At 33.0% G+C, this 19327-nt stretch overlaps 2 protein-coding genes across 4 annotated transcripts; both read right to left on the bottom strand.

Annotated features, from left to right (window-relative positions):
* Window positions 1–22: 22 nt before the first annotated feature.
* On the bottom strand, window positions 23–3346 carry LOC101740560 (D-aminoacyl-tRNA deacylase). Of its 3 annotated transcripts, XM_004931248.4 has the most exons (5): window positions 3180–3342; window positions 2539–2629; window positions 1508–1634; window positions 663–771; window positions 23–222 (listed from the first exon to the last, which is right to left on the bottom strand). In XM_004931248.4, exons 1-5 carry the CDS (start codon window positions 3220–3222, stop codon window positions 80–82), a joined length of 513 nt encoding a protein of 170 aa, XP_004931305.2. In that variant the 5' UTR covers window positions 3223–3342; the 3' UTR covers window positions 23–79. The 3 variants fall into 3 exon arrangements, with proteins under 3 accessions (XP_004931305.2, XP_037867899.1, XP_037867900.1); XM_038011971.2 differs by lacking the exon at window positions 663–771; XM_038011972.2 differs by lacking the exons at window positions 23–222; window positions 663–771; window positions 1508–1634 and having other exon boundaries at window positions 2334–2629; window positions 3180–3346.
* A 1363-nt stretch (window positions 3347–4709) lies between these two features.
* LOC101739933 (uncharacterized) lies at window positions 4710–17251 on the bottom strand. The gene is made up of 2 exons (XM_004931242.5): window positions 17042–17251; window positions 4710–7094 (listed from the first exon to the last, which is right to left on the bottom strand). The coding sequence occupies exons 1-2, from the start codon at window positions 17073–17075 to the stop codon at window positions 6727–6729; spliced, it is 402 nt and encodes a 133-aa protein (XP_004931299.1). The 5' UTR covers window positions 17076–17251; the 3' UTR covers window positions 4710–6726.
* Window positions 17252–19327: the final 2076 nt, after the last annotated feature.

Raw genomic sequence — 19327 nt, 5'->3', positions numbered from 1 at the left:
TTTAGAATTAAAAACTAAGAAATATTAATGATTCGTTATTATATTAACATTCATATAGAATAAAATTTGGGTCAACGATTTAAGAGTCTATACTTTCTCCTGCTTCTAAGCTTGTTGTTTTTTTATTACTCTTGCTTGGGTCCTTGTCAAGGGATTCAATTTCAAAAGTCACAGGTCCATCGTTCTGTATGCAAACTTGCATGTAGGCTCCAAATAAACCATCTAAAAGTTAAAAAAATATCAGTTAGATGGGCAAAATAATTCACAACACTTACGCAGTTTTCCCAGAGTCCATCACAACGTGAATGCCAATATTCACCCTGAAGTTTTAGTTACATTGGACACTGACAGACCCCCCTGACTATGCACTTTGCTACTGTAATAATCAGATAACTGCCTGTTCTTCTGTTAGTCTCTTTTAAAACACCCTTCGAAACAGCTGGGGTAGTGCTATAAATAGCAGATAATCAACTGATTTGTCCAACATGTCTTTTTTGGATTTAGTTTTTGTAGCCTAAATGGAAAGGCTCATCATGGCTGACTCTATGTGCCTACTGGTAGGTACATCAGGCCCATAGACATCAGTGCCATTTGTGCATGGGTGGAAAAAAACTGGATTGAGACCAAAGCTGACATGAGATATAGATAATATTGGTAGGAACCTTTTATTTTATCAGACACATATGCGTCTTTTAACATCTGCAGAAATTTCTCGTAAAATTCTTTAGATTGGTCACCAGGCATTGCATTGTGGAAGTCTGGTTTGTTACCCTGAAATTTTATAAAAAAAATAACATAATTTAAAAAGAAACACTTGGATAAAAAAATTAAATGCTTAAAATAATATTACTATCATTCTTTAATAAATAACACCAGCAGCTTTGCTGATGCAGTTGAACGTACTTGCAGTGTTTTTGATTTATTCCATTCAAGCACAGCAAGTAGATTTTACTGGTGGTAGGACCTCTTGTGAGTCCGCGCGGGTAGGTACCACCACCCTGCCTATTTCTGCCGTGAAGCAGTAATTTGTTTCGTTCTGAAGGGTGGGGCAGCCGTTGTAACTATACTGAGATCTTAGAACTTATATCTCAAGGTGGGTGGAGCATTTACATTGTAGATGTCTATGGGCTCCAGTAACCACTTAACATCAGGTGGGCTGTGAGCTCGTCCACCCATCTAAGCAATAAATAAATAAAAACATAACATTTTTTCTTTGATTTAGTAACAATGCGGTATAAAAGATGATCTAAATAATGTGTAAAATTTATACAGGGTACAATATCATTTTTGGTATTATTAGCAGTGGTATTATTATTATTATTTTTCTTCTTTTTTTGTACACACTTATAAAAAATTATTATTGTCAGAGAGAAGATGTTTGAGGTATAAAATAATCCAAAATTGTTTAAAAAAGAAAACTTTGATATTTGGATATCATCAAACTTTAAAATTGTCTTGGATTTCATTTTTATTGGTTTATTAATGATTTAAATAATGTCTTACTTACTTTCCAAGTATTATATAATGTGAATTGACTGACACATAATATTTCAAATTGTTTATCAACTACTGTTTTCTTCCATCTCTTAGAGGACTCGTCATCAAATAACTTGATACTTAGAATCTTCCTCACTCTGAAATCATAAAATTAAAATTTAGAAATTAAGTAGATCTTGATGACAATACCGTTATTGAATTAAGAATGGGTGGTTTTCAAGCCTCATTTTTCTGAAGTTACTTCATCATCTAAATATATAAAAAAAATCCTCACTGTAACTAGCCTGTAGCAGCCATGTTATTGTATGAGCCATGCTCCTTATACAGCTTAACACAGAGTGATATGGGCTAATTATAAATACATTGAATAATTTGGTTCATATAGTTGAATAGGATATAAAATTTACTATTATTAGTTTTTTATTTTCTTATTGCTCTTGTAAGAAGACAAGCATACTGCCGATGTGATAGTATGTGGTTACTATCGCTCATGGAAGTCAGCAATGCCAGGGGCAGAGCCAAGCTGCTGCCTACCATTAAGTACTCTCCACAAGCCTCATTTGAAGGAAACATCATAGGGCTTGGGATATACTGTGGAGGGGAGCTTATATCAAAGCATTTGTTTTGACTATTCTAACCTTATGACTAAATGTGAAATTTACATAAAGATATTTTACAGTTTAATTTCATGTTTTATGTAGTTATTTTTTGTTTTTTACAATTTGAATATTTTAGTTCATGATCACAGATAAAGTATACATTTCAATGTCTATAAGCTTCACTTAATATTTAACACCTAGCGGACCAACAAAACCCAGTAAAATAAAAAAGGAACCTTCCAATACATACTTATATTTCTTTATAAATATAAAAGTTAGATTGTTTGTAACACGTTCACATCTTAAGAACTCAATCATTGTGAAATTTTGCCTACATGTTGTCAGAAAAAGAGGGTTTCTTTCATTCAGAATTTTTTGTTATTCCAGAGGCATATTTTCTACAATAAAGCGAAGGAAGCCGAAACTAAAGGCTAGTACTTACATATATTCGATATCTTTGACAGTATCATATTTGGATATGCCGATAAGTATGCATAGACCTTGTTCTATGTTACTAATGACTTCACCATTTACTAGGAACAAAACAAATACTAAATAGGTAAGTAGGTACTGCTTTCAAAAATCAAATTCATCACGACTTGGGATGATATGATTATTAGATGATTTTTGAGGAACCCATCCTTAATTGAGTAATGCTGGTGGTTCAGTGGACCATCAACTTTACCAGGATGGATGTGTGAAGTCGAGGACTAAGCAAGGGCGGATCCAGCTTTGGCGCCAGGAGGGGGTCACATAGTCAAATTTTCGATGCGCTCGTTCCCAAACGCTTGCCATCATACAAAGTTATTATATTATATTAAATTAATTAAATATTGAAGGTATGTAGTTACATAAAATCTGTATAGTGACAAATTATATAAATAAAATCATTATGTTCAATTAGTGGTTCACCTAAGTCCTGGAACCAGCTCAGGGGGGGTCATGACCTAAGTGTATAATCTATGGTCATGACCCCATGACCCCCTCCCCCCCCCCTGGACCCGCCGTTGGGACTAAGTCAGTAGGAAGTATGCTGAAGAGAAATAACCTCAAAATATTAATATTCAGAATTCAGAAATATACCTATAACTTTGGCATTCATTACTCGTTGTATTAGTGCTTTCATTTTTCTATGGTTCCTTCTTACTAAATTTGCAAATTTCTCATTTAAAAAAAAAATGCTCTCAATTGTGGGAAACTTGAATTATTTTGATTGTTGTTTTTTTTTAAGTGATTTTATGACCTGGTAACTGAGACCTTTAAGTTATGTCTTATTTTCTTATTGAAATTATGAATTATAATTCTTCATTTCGTTATGTCTTAATGAAATGAAGATGATTAATTTGAGACATTAATCAACTGGGATGAAATTAAATGAAATGAAATGGGATGATATATAATCTCAGTAAAATGGTGGTCATCAAATGGTACTAAGATTTTTTCCGTGGACTTTTTGGAGGATCCCGAGAAGTTACGTCCAGCAGCTTTGTTTCATTTTCCCACATTTGTGCACTTTCACAGATATTAAACAGTTAATAAACCGTCATTATTACACATTTAAGCCCGAAGAAACACTAAATAGACAAAATAAAACAAATCACACAACTTCACTCCTCGCGTTCCCGCCAAAAAGTCCTTTTGATTGTTGTTGATTCGTATTTTGGACAGATATTGGACAGTTATTAGTAGCGATCAGTGCCCATAAAGAAAAATTCTTTGGAACAGATGTCTAAAATAAGAACGTGTGCCAGCTATAATCGTCAGTTTAACAAGATTATAGCATTTATAGCGCTATTTTACTTAATGTTAATAATATAATGCTTAAAATTTGAAATTCAGTAAGTTTAAATTACGCAGAGTTCATAATTATAATACACTTAATATTTTTAATTGGCTGAGTTCGTTTTATCGGTTTCTTCAAACTGCGGCTCTGAGAAAGTGATGGTAAAGTTTACTTTGACTTTTATAAATGACATAGAACTTGAATTTGAAAAGATCCTAAGGGTTGAAAGGTCGTGAAACTTTATGCCCTTCTCTTCATGAGAAAATATAATGACAGATAAGAATAAAAGCACCTACTGCTCAGTAATATTTTGTGCGCCTCTATATACTTAGGTATATTATTAATAACAAAATAATATGTAACATGTTAAAATCAAAATTAATATTTAAAATTTGCTTCTGCCGCTTGACGAAAGATGGCGCTAAACGCAGTATTTAAATTTTTTTTGATGTGGCGTTTTTTTTTCCTATCAATGCTGATAGTCTTGGAGGCTATTTCAGCTTCTCTTTGACGTGTAGGTGAGCTCTCTGGGCTCAAGCCGGAGGTGTTACTAGCACTGGCCCTAGCAAGAGCATTGCTTCGCAGAATCTACCACCGGATCGGAAACGCGACCCACTGAGAAGATCCGGCGAGAAACTCAGTGGGCTGTGTCTGTGGGTTAATTTACTCGCCGAGCCCTTCATCGCAAGCGACTAGTTCGGCAAGGACGGTGATCAGTGCTTGAGGTACTCAAAAGCACAGGTAATGGATCTGGACTTTAGAGTAGAACACAGGTGATATTTGAAGAAAATGAGCAGTGAAACAATCGTTTTGGAAATAAAACAACAAAATCGAATATCAAAGACTAGTGTATTTTTAATGAATAATAACAGCTAAAACACGTGAAAGCTTTTGAAGGCTTAATCTACACAAGGAGTTTTACCAACAAAATATGTATAAATAATCTTAAGCCTAAGCAATAATACTTTTTAAAGCAAATATGATGTAAATTTTGTACACAACAACCGTTTTTAATTTTGTAATTATGAAGTGTATTATCTATGGAAGTGACGTCATACATTCTCCCTAGTCAGTCAGTGACACACATTTTCAAAAACTAACATGACAGAATTGAACTTCTAAAATAAAAGTATTTTAAGCGAATTAAGATTTTATGTTTACATTAAATTATAATCATATTTTAAATAATCAAATTCTGAAAACCTATGAAAATAAAATCATTTTTTAATTTAAAACCTTGAAACACTTTTGTGTATGTATACCTAATAAGGAGTTATTTCGTTTTAAACTCACTTAAGTAATTTGTAATCAAAATAATACAATTTAAAATTTTATCACACGAAAAGTTAGAAATTTTAATTTAGAAATGTAAGTAATACTTTTTTGTGTACATTACATCGACTAAAAAGTATAAGTAAATATTTTAAAATGAACACAGTTTTTGGTAGTCTGTGCTAACATGGATATAATTAATAATTCATTAACTAAATATTAAATGCAAACTGTATGTATTAAGTGTTGTGTGACAAGTGTATTGAGATTGAAATTGAAAATTACTTACGAAAATGAATGAATTGTATACGAGATGCATATCTACCTACTTCGGTGCATTACCCAATTCTTTTCATTTAAGGACTATTCTATAGCAATATTGAACAAATCTTTTGCTCACGATATGAAGTTTAGGATCAAATGAGCGCTTTGAAACTACGTCAAACTGACATTTCAAAGTAGCATCGTGTGGAATAGCAAATGAATTATTTTGACAAAGTTTTCATAATGCAAAGATTGCCATGCACCAACACTTAATACATTGATTACATAAGCTTCCACTTTTAATGTTTAACGCGTAAATTACGAAATTCAATCAAAAATCAATCTAATCTTAATATAAGTTTAAACGATTAAGAGTATTCTTTAAAAACCATTTTATTGCCTTGGTCTCTATTCATTAAAAAAAAAAAACTTTAAAACCGCCATTTTGAAAAAAATTCTGCTTGTTGTTCTAAATTAATTTAGAAATCTTGTATATATGGATTACAAATTGATGAATGAAAAATAATATTTTTTTGCGAAATGAATGCCATGTTTGAATACAGAAAATGGAGCGGTAGAAGCGGATTTTGAACGATTTCTTTTAAATCATAGAAACGAAGGCAACATTACATATTAAGAACATCAAACAGCCTTTTAAATACAACTTATTATGTAACAGTACAGCTTATTAATATCTTATAATTATAAAGAACAGTACACATTATTATATAATTATAATAAGCACAACATTTTTATTTAAGACACTGATTCGTTAATATTGCCGACAGGGAAATTAGAACTACCCACATAGAAAGCTTTCAAAAGAATAACGAACATTGTACAATGAATTAAATACAAAATGTCATGAAAATAACTACAAAATCATTGAAACGTCTCTAAACTATTTACTTTTTTGGATAAATAATAATAGCTTCTTTAGTTAGCATAAAACCTTCAAGTAGGTATTGAAAGAATAAATAAGAGATCCCGAAATATGTTCTCTTGAACTTTAAAAAAAAAAACAACACCTTAAAACTACTAATCTACTGATAAAAAATCATAACAGATCCGTTTTCATCAACATGATTTTTAGACGCAAACTTCTCTCAGGCACACTTCAAGCAACAGCTGCGTTGATTTTCAAGCGTATTTTTTTTCATATTTCACATCGCCTTTCGCCGTTCGCATAAAGAACGAGTCGTTTTAATCAAAAACATGTCATTGTAATCAAAATGTAAATAACAAATGATTTCCGCCATTTTGTTTTTTGTTGTTCATAGATTTTACGAACTTTCAGAATTAGATTGGGGCTCACGCTTTGGGCTCCACTTTGACCTGTACATTCTTTTCGGCTGCTAATAGCTTAAGTTGCGTAGGTTGCGCACCGTACAAACGGACGTGTTCCATATAGCGCCTCCTGTTCTCAGGGTTGCTCATTACGGACTGTATGTACTGTGACGTTTCCTTTTGAAGATCAATGATCTTCTGTTGGATCAATCTGTTCTTGTGCATCAGCGCTACGGTCTTCCAAGCGAGCTCTAAGATGACGCGGTTTTGGGCAGCCTTGTCGACCGTTGGAGGGCATGGCGACGAGTTAGACTCGTCGCTAGTGGACGGGGAAGCGATCCTTTGCAGACGCTGTATACGTCTTGCTTCGCGCAGGCGAGTAATGTGGGAACCTGCAAAGAGAAGAAAACAATTGTTAGTTTTTTTTTTGAAGATATGACGTTGATATTGATAATCGTTTTTTATCCGCCCTTGTAGGCACACGAACACACAGTCCACCTGTTGGTGAGTGGTTAGCATCTCTCTTAAACGTCAGCAATGCTAGTGGCACAGTCAAGCCGCTACCACTATTGAGTACTCTTCGCAAATCCCGTTTGAAGCAAGAAATGTTTTTTTTTTATTTTATTTCATAGATGGATGAAAGAAGTCACGACATCCGGTAGCAGCTAGTAGTTATCTGAGCTCACAGCAGTCGCTCCTACCCTATACGTCCGGGCTTTCATTGGGGTTACACCAACGGAAACCAATAACAAAAGAAAACGCAGAACCATAATTAATATATCTTTACAAGTAGCTTAGGTAAAGAAAACTTAGCCAATGCTGTTTATATTACGAACTTATGTAACGTGTTAGTTCTTAAAAAAACACTACGATTCTAAATACATCATCACGTAACGTCTAAAATTGCAACGACTTGAAAACGTGACCAATAGCCTCAACTTGTTTACTTGTATAAAAAACCTTCAAAGAATTATTCATTATGAAATATCTATTGGAAACAAACATCGCGTTATCAGCGCGTTCCTCACGTTTTGTTGTGACGCACGTATTATTTTAGTTCGAGATAACTGTCAGTTAAAAATAAATTTAAACAGACGGTTAATGTAGACAAAAGTGCATTCTATAGCGTGGCGTTCTTAGGTTCGAATGTGGAACGAGGTCATCTCAGATGAGACTCATGCGTTTTAATATCATCACAAGACTGTTAGACTTTTAATCATTAAATTACATTATATTATTGTCATTCTTTGCGGAAAACAGCGCACTATAGAATTGTTTTCGGGTTTTATTTGTTTTTACACGAACATTGTTTGGCAACATTTACGTTAGGCCATTGCATCGATGCACTGCTATATAAAATTAATGTATTCGGTATTTCGTAATGATTATCGGTAAACAGATTGATGTGTTGAAAGAAATTGCACCTCCGTGTTACAATAACAGTAAATTATACAGTTTCAACTTTCCGATATTACAATGTAGTGTTTGATATCAAATCAAACGAACAAGTCATTAATAAAAATAAAAAAAAGGCCTTCAAATTTATTCTACAACCATATTATGAATAAGCTGAATGTTTAAGAATACAAGGACAATAAAGGTTTCATGAATCCATGTTTAAACTCTGATAAGGACCTACCTAAACACTTGAGAAAACATTCAGAGTCACGTATGTTTCACCATACAAAACTCATTGTGTGACGAAATTATAATAATTAGCATGTGTTCGAATTGCGTAAGATACCTATCTACCTTCTTATTATTTTTTAAAGGGAAGTGTGAAATGTAAATTTATGTTTTAATATTTCAGATACGGAACATTAATAACCAGCCGGGCTAATGGCAAATAGTTGACGTAGAGATATTCAGATCTACTATATGTTATACAGGCAACTAGGCTCACTCAAATCAAAGTTACCTGGAAAAGCTTTCGATCGTGTTCTTTATTGAGCCGCATTATAAGAATTGCAATTAACAACAACTTTGCAAATTTAGAAATATATTTTTTATTTTATTTTTAATTGCTCAGATGGGTGGACGAGCTCACAGCCCACCTGGTGTTAAGTGGTTACTGGAGCCCATAGACATCTACGACGTAAACGCGCCACCCACCTTGAGAATAGCTTCTAAGGTCTCAAGTATAGTTACAACGGCTGCCCCACCTTTCAAACCGAAACGCACTACTGCTTCACGTCAGAAATAGGCAGGGTGGTGGTACCTAGCCGCGCGGACTCACAAGAGATCCTACCACCAGTATAAAATGTAGTATCAGATATAGCTGAAATTATATTCAGAAATAGCTGAGCTAAGAATTTAGTCGCAGAAAATTCAACGGAAATATTGATTTCAATTTCGAAGTGTTTTCGAACAATGCCGGTATAGTCACGTTATTGAACGATATGCGTTCAAAAACGCCAGCAAAAAGTGCGATGCTCGTGTACCGACCACGTGACACGGCCACGTGGACTTTCAATGCAATGGGTTCGGAAAGTGCACTGAATTCGGAGAAGTAAAGGGTGGAGCGTTCGTCTTATTTGGAAATCGGTGTAGGGAAGGAAAGTTTAATCTATTAAGGGATTTATCGATAGATATTGTATGTAGTCAATTCAAACATGCTCAACATTGTTTGTATTAATAATATTCGTGTTACAATCGTTCTCTGTGAAAAACGCAAAATTTTAAATGAAATGGAATTATTTGTTGAAAAGACGCGTGAACCTCGCATTGGAGAAACCTTTGCTGAAGTACTAACAAGCACCAGAAGTATCAACCGGATAACCTCCAGTCTTATCCTGAGTCAGTATGTAAGATGCTTAAGATAGTTAGATATTTATATGTTATTAACGATATTTCGAAAGATCAATCCGTATTAGTACAGCTTATTTTGTGGTAATAATTTTGGAAATTCCTAAACGTGTTTGTTAGCTCCGGTATTCTTAGGAGTTATCTTAATTCTTTTGTGTTACTGTTTAATTAATGCAGCGGATCCTTCGTAGTTAGTTACATTTTTCGACATGGCTGACAATTTCAAATAAAACTATTAATATACATTTTAAGAACAAGCTAAGACATGCATCAAAAGAACATACTGTTTTAAGAGCACTACAAACCTAGTTCCTTAGTGCTTAATAAAAAAAAACAGTGAATTATTTACGCTTCATTTTCAGCATTGTTAAAGTGTACATTGAAGTCTTATTGAAAGCGTAACAGTACAATGGGAACAAAAACGAACGAAAGATTCGAGATTGATCTACTACCACACAAAACACGTTTAAGGGAACGTGATTGATATCATTCAGTTCGAAAAATAAACCGTAACGTGTATTTTGTACACGCTATGAGGAAACATGACTGGCTTGATTCGTTAGGTGTTTAATCACAGATAAAAATACTATTAGTGAAAACGAATGTTTTAAATTTACGTAAACTTACAAATCTCGACAATACAGATAAAGTAATACGTACAGATTATCACAAAATACAGACATTACTTTTAACAATATTAAGTCGTTGCACAGTGATCGAAATCGGTTTCCATTACTGATTTACTGAAAAAAGGGTCGCCCGTATCAAAATGGGAGGATGATATAAAAGCTATTGCTGGCCCTCGATGGATACAGGTAGCCCAAAATAGAACCAAATAGAAGGACTTGGAGGAGGCCTTCACCATGTTTAATGGGTTCCTGCCAAACATAAGTGAAGAAAATTAAAATGATTATATACCTATTTACTTTGTATTTTAGCAGGAAATAAAAGGCTTTTGATTTATATTTATTTATTTACTGATTTACACTGGCTTTATTTTTTTTAGATCATTCCTCATTTAGTAAATCATAAAGTACACTCAAAAATGTAGGAAAAACCTCACTTTAGCAATTTATCGTCAATTAGTCTTTCAATCGCTCTGATAGATTGAAGGGCCATTATCTAGAGAGGAATTATTATTAATCTTTCATCGGGGAAATCGGGATCCGCAGTAATGAGGAAGACGAGGCGAGTTGGAGGGGTCTGTTTAGTCGAAGTACATGTGCTATTATGTGTATATGTGAATTTATCCAAAAAATACATGAAATTTTAGTTAAGTTTACATAGTATGTTTACAGATGTGTCGTTCTTTAGTGAATAATATTATTAAACCCATACAATCCGACCTACATCCATCCGAGGATCCTATACTACGGCACTATAGACACAGTCCTCTGCAGCTCTATAGTGATCCTGAGCTCTTCTCGTACACAAACAACACAGATCCGACCTACATCATTGCAATTTGCAATTGGCAAACCTTGAGTGGCAGTAATATTGATCATTGGTTCAGTAGTTACTAAGTTAAAAATATTATTTAATTCTAGTGACGCGGGTAGTTGTCAAATAACAAAAGTGAGTACACATATTGCTATTCTAGTGAATTTTTTCTACTACGACTCCTAATCCTAAAAGCTGTAATATTTCATAAGTAATTTCGATGCTGTTGTCATTTAACTTTTGCGCTTACATTAACGTATTTAAATATACAAAAAGTCCCTTTTTAAGTAGGTACTAACAAAAAAAAAATGAGGGCCCCGTTAACAAGTTAACCTTCAAAGTTAGTGTACATATGAATCATCATAGTAAAAAGTGTAGGTACTTGAAAACTCCCTTCCTTTGTAGATTACAAGGCAATAAGTGTTAAAATCCAAGCTACCTTTTGTTTCATACCAAGGTTGTTTGTAGCGGTTCAACGATTCGTAACTTAATACAAAAGCAGAAGGAAATAATTGGATACTTCGTAGGTAAGTTTACAATAACACAATATTTATTCTTATCAGACTAAAGATTTTTTTGTTGTTGGATTTTTAAGGCAGATGAATTCAATGACTATTTTGCTTGTTGTCATTTTAAACTTTAAACAAAGAGATTTAGAGATTTAGATCGGTGAATGAGCTCTCAGCTCAGCTGGTGTCAAATGGTTATCCGAACCCATGGACATTTATAACGTAATCTCGCCATTCACCTTGAGACATGAGTTTCTAGACGGAGCAAAGTTACTATTGTCTTGGAGTATGCATAGATTTTTTTTAAAACTTACGAATCTTTGTAATCTGTTGTATTGTAATAGATAAATAATAATTTCTAGTAAAAGTCAGATGGATTTACGCATCCATAGGATTGTTGTGGCGTGCGGACGTGACGTAACGGATTGCCACCTCACAGAATATTCCAACCGTGGGAGTGCGTTGAGACAATCGCTGCAAAGGTGAACGACCCCGATGTAACAATACGGGTACTAGGGGAACATGCGGCAAGATAACACTTTGAGCGTAAACGGTGTACACGGGCATCAGACGTAATGTAAGGAGATTTAGTATTACTATCGATTCTTGCCCACTGAGTTTCTTGCCGGATCTTCTCAGTGGGTCACGTTTCCGATCCGGTGGTAGATTCTGCGAAGCACTACTCTTGCTAGGGTTCGTGTTAGCAACGTCATCAGGTTTGAGCCCCGTGAGCTCACCTACTAGTTAAGGCGACGCTGATATAGCCTCTCAAGGCTATCAGTTTAGGTAGGAAAAAAAAAAGAATGTACATATGACACTGCTAAACTAGAACTGCGTGACACAGAAAATGTCACCGTTATTAATTGCAGATGAAACAGAACACGTCATCTCTAGCAAAGTCACCTCCACGACGACCATAGAGTAACGAAGTGACTACTAAATTCATAATTTTATGAGTACGATGATGAACATTTATAAGTTTTTTGGATGTCTGTATTTTTAGCATACCTTGTTTTTTTAACTTTTGACCTCACATGTACAACCGTATAGTTTTTTCTGTTATCTGACGCGCACGTGATAGCCAAGCAAAATTTTTAGTTGTTTTAATATTGAATATCGGGTTCTGTAGAATGTTTTTTATTTATTCAATAAATATGTTACTTATATATTCAATATGTTATTTATAATTAGTATCACGATGCATATAGTTTTTGTAATCATCACTTTTACTATTATATATTTTATTGTGATTGTATAAATAGTTTTAATAAATTGCTTAGTAAATTACATTTTGATTTTCGGAATTCGTCAATCATCATACAGATAGCAAGTAGACAAGACGTAGACATGTAAACACATTCTTCATTTGAATACTAACAACAGAAGTCATGAAAAGAAAATAATACACTATATTTATTTATTTATATATTTTTATATGTATATATTTATGTATATGTCTTTATTTAAGTGCGAGTATTTGTATCTATAAATGTTAGGTATGTTATATTATATATATACGTATATTTAAATAATATCACCTACACCTATCAAGGTTCATCTCTGCATTCCCTAAGGTAGACTGTCAGAGAATGCCTATGGCATTAAGACCGCCTTTATACTGTCAAGTATAGAAAGTTAAAAATAAATAAATAAATAATAAACCGAATTTTTTATAACAAAGCTGTTTCACATTTATGTATATATCGTACAATCAGCATTATTACTATAACAGCAAGTGTAGTATTAGTAAAACCAATTAAGCTCCACAATGCTCTCTTTGAAATATCAAACGTGTACTATTTGTATTTAAATTATACAAAACGATGCTTTTATGGGTTTTGATGAAGGCTTCGTACCCCTAAATTGTGCACGTGATGTGGCTTCACTCAGATTAGAGAAAGTGGGTTCGTCGTGTAGTGTTGCTTATAGAATGTTTTCTTTTTATTCGTATGTTAGTTATGTTTTTGAAGGTGGTGTATTTGTTGGCGAGAGGCTATATGAGGCCGCTAGCACAAAAGTGGCCCTTTATTCATATTCGTGGTTCTACTATAATGCAATTTATTTAAAACATAATAAATTTCTCTGATTAGATTTCTTATAGCCTAATCCACTGTGATAATAGGTCTAGTTCAGTTTAAATAGACCATAAAATTGAAATAAAACGTAGAAAGTTTAAAATAAACGTTTCAGGCCTATCACCAACCAACCTCTCTTTTCTCAAAATTTATAGGTTATGTACACGTTTTTCAATTAAATATTTATCCTTTACCTGTGAGAGATAGAGGGAATCCCTATGCGAAATAGACAGAGTGAGGATACTGCTATTATTGCCACTAAACAGTCATGAATTCTAGTTTAAAGGTTATTTTAATATGGTCGAAACTTTAGTCTCTTGTCTCGGCAATAGGTAAATCTTTCTGCACAATTCTGAATAGCGATCTTATTCGGCGAGCACATAAGATGGGGTAAATCAATATGCGAGGCGATCAATACGATGTCAAGTACGAGGCATAATGATGTTAATTTTTAATTCCATCTTTGTCATACTCGTTTCGTATTGCTGCGGTATGAACAAGACAGAAGGTCGATTCATCTTAAGGAGCAAGTGGGTTTTAAGTGGGTTGCGAAGCGTTATTAAATATTTTAATGATGTCAAGAATTATGTAAGTGTAAGCAAATTAAAAACAGATATTGTTTAACAAAAATAATAGTAATTATGATATTTTATTTAAGTAATTCTGATCAATCATTATCTAAATATAGAGAACCAGAAGGTGGTAGTGCCCTTAACATAATATTATTGAGATACAAGTACTGTTATTACGTATAATAGGGATGTATAGCGTCAAGACTAATAAATTTATCAGGGCCCTTACGTTTTGCTGGCTACATTAATAATATTAATTTCATGTACCTATATATTTTGTGGATTTTAACTTTTAAATACGTATGTATGTTCGTATTTTCGATTAGGTTCGACTGGGAAGTAAACTATTTTTTAAGTCAAGCGTTTGTAGTAAATTACAAAAAGTACAAAAATAATTTTAGATATTTATTGTTATACATATATCGAAGCGTGAAATTCTATTTGGTACAAGTAATTTTTTCTAAATTTACAGCAGAGCCATTTAAAGTTTAAAATTTAGAAAAATATCACAGAAAAAACAAAACTTCTTCAACTATTTGAATGGGGTAAACTTAATTAATTTTCAATTAAAACATACAATTGTTGATACTAATATCAAATACCTTTTTACCTATACCAGAAGACCTTTAATAAAAAAGATATATGTCGCGTATTAAGCAAAATGTTGCTTAAACTAAATATCTTTTCACTCCTCGATATGGTTTGTAGGTCATAAGCTGAATTAAGTGGTAGTGCCAAGAATTAGTTTAAATACCTGTTATAATAATAACGTTAGACGTATAATAGGTAGCGTAGGTAGATAGCGCATTGCGTGCGGGGTAATGTACCTTTCAGGGTCTTTGCGTTGGCAACATCATTGGTTTGTTTGTATGATGAAACGTTTTTAACATTTTAAGTTGTTTACTATTCGATCGAATCTTCAAATGTATGTTCTGTTACTTTTAATGCGCATCGACTTTTAAATGCCTTATTATTGAACGCTATTATTCAGAATGAGGTCATTAATGAGTACATTTTTATTATTGTATCTGTATTTAATTGAAAATTTTGAGGGTCACGTTATGATTGATATCGACGAACCTTGAATTAAAATCTAGTAACACCAAATTAGATTTACTGGTTACAATTAGATATGTGATAAATAGTAGGTGTGAAATTTGTTATGATCAAGTTATGGTGTTAGTAAATATCATTATTTTTGTCATTCCAGTTCTATTCTTCTTTCCGTTTTTATGAGATTAAGGGGCATAATTGCATTTGTATTTTTCATTTCACTTTTTTTTTGTTGCTTAGATGAGTGGACGAGCTCACAGCCCACCTGGTGTTAAGTGGTTACTGGAGCCCATAGACATCTACAACGTAAATGCGTCACCCACCTTGAGATAAGTTCTAAAGTCTCAATTATAGTTATAGTTTTCAGTTTTACGACCACCTGTCTCACGTCAGTCCTACTATGGACCCCTATTCCTTTAATTGCCGCGTGAGGACTACATGCTGAGTTAATTAATGGAAGCATTTAATTACAAGTAACAATTTGAAAATACTACAACTACAAATATAAGACAGGAAATTGATAGCTGTTAGTCTACTCAATTACCACCGGATAGATTATTCTTGGAGCAAAATTATTATCAAAATTAAAATCAGATTTTTTTTTATTAGGTAGATAAAATAGATAATTTATATTTTAAAGATTCAAAATAAAATCCATTCAAAGCAAAGTTCTACGATTTTAGTTTAAAAGAAAAAAATATCTCGGATATTACTGTTATAGACACTTTGTATTAACAATGTATAGGAAGATAATACCGTTATGAGTCACGCGGGTCAAATGACGCTATATTACTTGGATGGAAACTTAGTCAAGAGTTGCGATTAAGTTTTTGCGGTGAGCAACCTTGTTTTCCGTGTGATAGGTCAGTGACTGGCTAATTGATATAACGGGTGGCTTTGAAATAAACAATGTAATTTTAGCTCACGTTGCTAATCTTTTTTTTGTATCACGTCAGTTTTTTTTAAATATACACAAAGTGATTACGTAATTTTTTTTGTATTCGTAATATGTACATAAAGACTGACGCTATGTGATGAGGGCGAACCACGTTTTTCGGGCTTTTTAACTTTTATTACTACTACTCGGCGTTTTTATAAACAATTAGAATTTTTCCAATTTACAATTTTTGGGAGAAAGTTTGGTGTATATATATAAAATCGTGTGTATGTATTGTACGTTTTTTTGGAGCTTTATACTATCTTCAATCAGTACTTATTCTATAGGCAGGTGAGGGGAAATTCCATTCTTCTCTTACCCCCCCTATACATAACATGAATATATTATTAAGAATGTATGCATAGTTTTGAAAAATAACTATATTAGGTGAAATTTATTTTAGTGCTAGTTTTAGATTATAGTTATTCACCTGTCCTCAAATTAGTCTGGCAGATGAAAAAACGACCCACCGGTCTTGAGAACTATAGTCACTCATTAAAAATCTTAATATATTGTAAATAGGGTACACATTCATTCATAAGTTGGTAAACTTATGTTACTAAGTTAATTTTCATTTATTTTAACGTTACAAATATAAAAAAAAAAATTTATTCAAAAATTTTTTTTCCGATTCATCTGCGTGTACCTACATACTTATATTTAAACTATTTCATTTAAGCTATATACGAATAAGCTGTTGAATTTACAGGAAGTTGTGACTTTGCGTAGAAAACAATACGTTAGAAAGTCACGATCGCTTCATTTAAAATATATTAAGAAAGAGAGTCTACTACTAACTACTACTACGCTACAAAAGAATCCTGCAATCATAAAAAAAAAAAAAACTACAAAAGAAAGCACCTTTTATTATTTTTGAGCAATCGTTTTTGAAATAGCCGTTTCCGATTTATTTTTTAATGTTGACGAAAAATATTTGAAATGACAAACCTTTCTTGATTTTTCTTGTTCTCTTTTCACACATGTTGTCAATAAACAAAATCACAACACTAACAAAAAGGAATAAACTTTGTTGAATGTTAACCGAATGTAAAGATCACGCACGAACGTTCTGCATGAAGTCTGAACGGAGAATGGTTTGTTACCGCTCCGTTTGTTTGAATATCGAACGCCCGGCTTATAGCATTTAGCAGCTCCATCGAAGAGCGAGACAGAAAATTGTGTTGTCGATCTATAATTCATTTTCCCCTAAAACTTGAAAAGTCATATATGTTAAAAAAATCTGTAACTAACACCATCAACAAGACAAGGTTAAATAATTAATTATTTTTTTCGTTGTTTTAATAATATTTTTACTTTTCAGAAATAGTTTTTCTCATAAACATGTGCTCATAAATAATAAAAAAGACAAAGAACGTGCTATTTAGTGTAATAAAATTATGTATTAATTACATCGAAGTAATACTTCTAAAGATTAAAGTTAATTATTACTATTGCAATAGGTTCCGTGACAGATTACCATACCATGTATGACATGCCAAGAACATAATTTACCCGAAAAATAGGGAAAATTTTATCAAGGTAGCTTCAAATTCCCGGGCCGATTCCTTTGACTCGCATGGTCCAACACGTGTTGACGCCCCAGTTTGGCGGCGGACTATCTGTCGCACGTGGAGTTACGACACGACGCGATGCTAAAGATTAATAATGGTGATTCTATTTACAATTGAAATAAATATATATTTTTTTTAAAACGTGATGGCACTGATACCCTTGCCTTCATGTCACTTTTCAGAGGACACAGACCGAAAAATTTGGAAATAGTAAGAAAATAATGTTATAAACTTGCTGTAGGAATCAATTTATAAATACAAATATTAATCAAGGATATTAGAAAATCACACACACGAAACAAGGGGACATGTATGTCTAAGTCTTCAGATAAAAAAACTTGGCATACCTTGATTTTGCACTTATGCATTAATGATTATGCACTTATTGCATTAATGATTAAAAAAATTATCAATGGATTTTAAAGTTTACAGACACTAAAAGTTAAAATTTGTTCGATATATACTTATACGTGTATATGTATGTAAATTAATTATGTAATTTTAGGTAGGTAACTAATACCTGTTTTCAATGAATGTTGTGTTTTAACCGTTTTGATAAAAGCTGACTGTTGAGTTTTATTTATTATTAATTTTCAAAGTCTTTCTTACTAATTCTCTAAATGTCTTCGAGTATTTTCTTTTTTAATCTCAAATGCTTTACCATCCACAAACAACACGACACAACAAGAATGAATTCATCGTTCGTTGTTGCTTAATAAAGCAGTTGTTACATACATTATACCTACGTAACAAAGTTATACTCGTAGTGTTATTTAGGATTAGTTTAGGTATTATCACGTTTAGTCTAGTCACTACAGTTTAAAAACCGTAGCTCATCTTCAGTTTGTTGAAGGTTCGTATATCATTGATGAAGCTATCCAAACTATCCTCTAAACTGGAATATTTTAATTGCTTTTAGTCAAAAAGACTAAAGACCACGGAACGTACGTAATTTTTTTTCTTTCTAAATTCCTTTGCCAAGCCTCTTTAAGTCGGATCGTCAAAAATAATAATTTAAGCTTTTAAAATGTCTTAGGGCATAATAAAAGTTCGAAATGCAAATTAAATGAGAATTAACCGACCTTTTTTTAATATCATACAGCCTATTATATACATTATTCTATGTACTAAGAAACTCGATACCAGACGCGTACAATAATTAGAATTATTTTTGTGAAAACTACCGAGTCCACAGTACAAAATCGTTCGTAGCTCCACGGAAAGCGCACGTTGCAGGTGACGTATGAATTGAAAAGGAACGTTCAACGTGGTCCCTGAGTCATGCACGTTGAACATACATGCATACACATCGCACATACGGTGCTATAAAGTCACTTATGCAATTTTTGTTAACACTGAACTGAGTAGGTATGAAAAAAATAATTTTTTTAATAGTTATTAGTGAGACGAGAGAGACGTTTGCTTTTACTGATGAATTATAAAGTTTTAGTTTAAATATTATCATTTTGATGTAAAACATCTATAGCCGCACGTAAAACCGATTTCTGGCGTGGCGACGCGTCGCCATGCGCAATCGACTGTGCGATTCTCTCCCACTCGATCCGGCGTTAAGCCATCTCTCTCGCTACACTGAGCTCGGATACCTATAGTGTATACTCCTTAGTGTATACAGTGTTGTTTACTACAGTACACATAACCTGTG

Source organism: Bombyx mori, chromosome 7 (genome assembly GCF_030269925.1).
Source record: "Bombyx mori chromosome 7, ASM3026992v2".
Lineage (NCBI taxonomy): Eukaryota > Metazoa > Arthropoda > Insecta > Lepidoptera > Bombycidae > Bombyx > Bombyx mori.
This window is presented reverse-complemented; position numbering and strand designations above follow the sequence as displayed.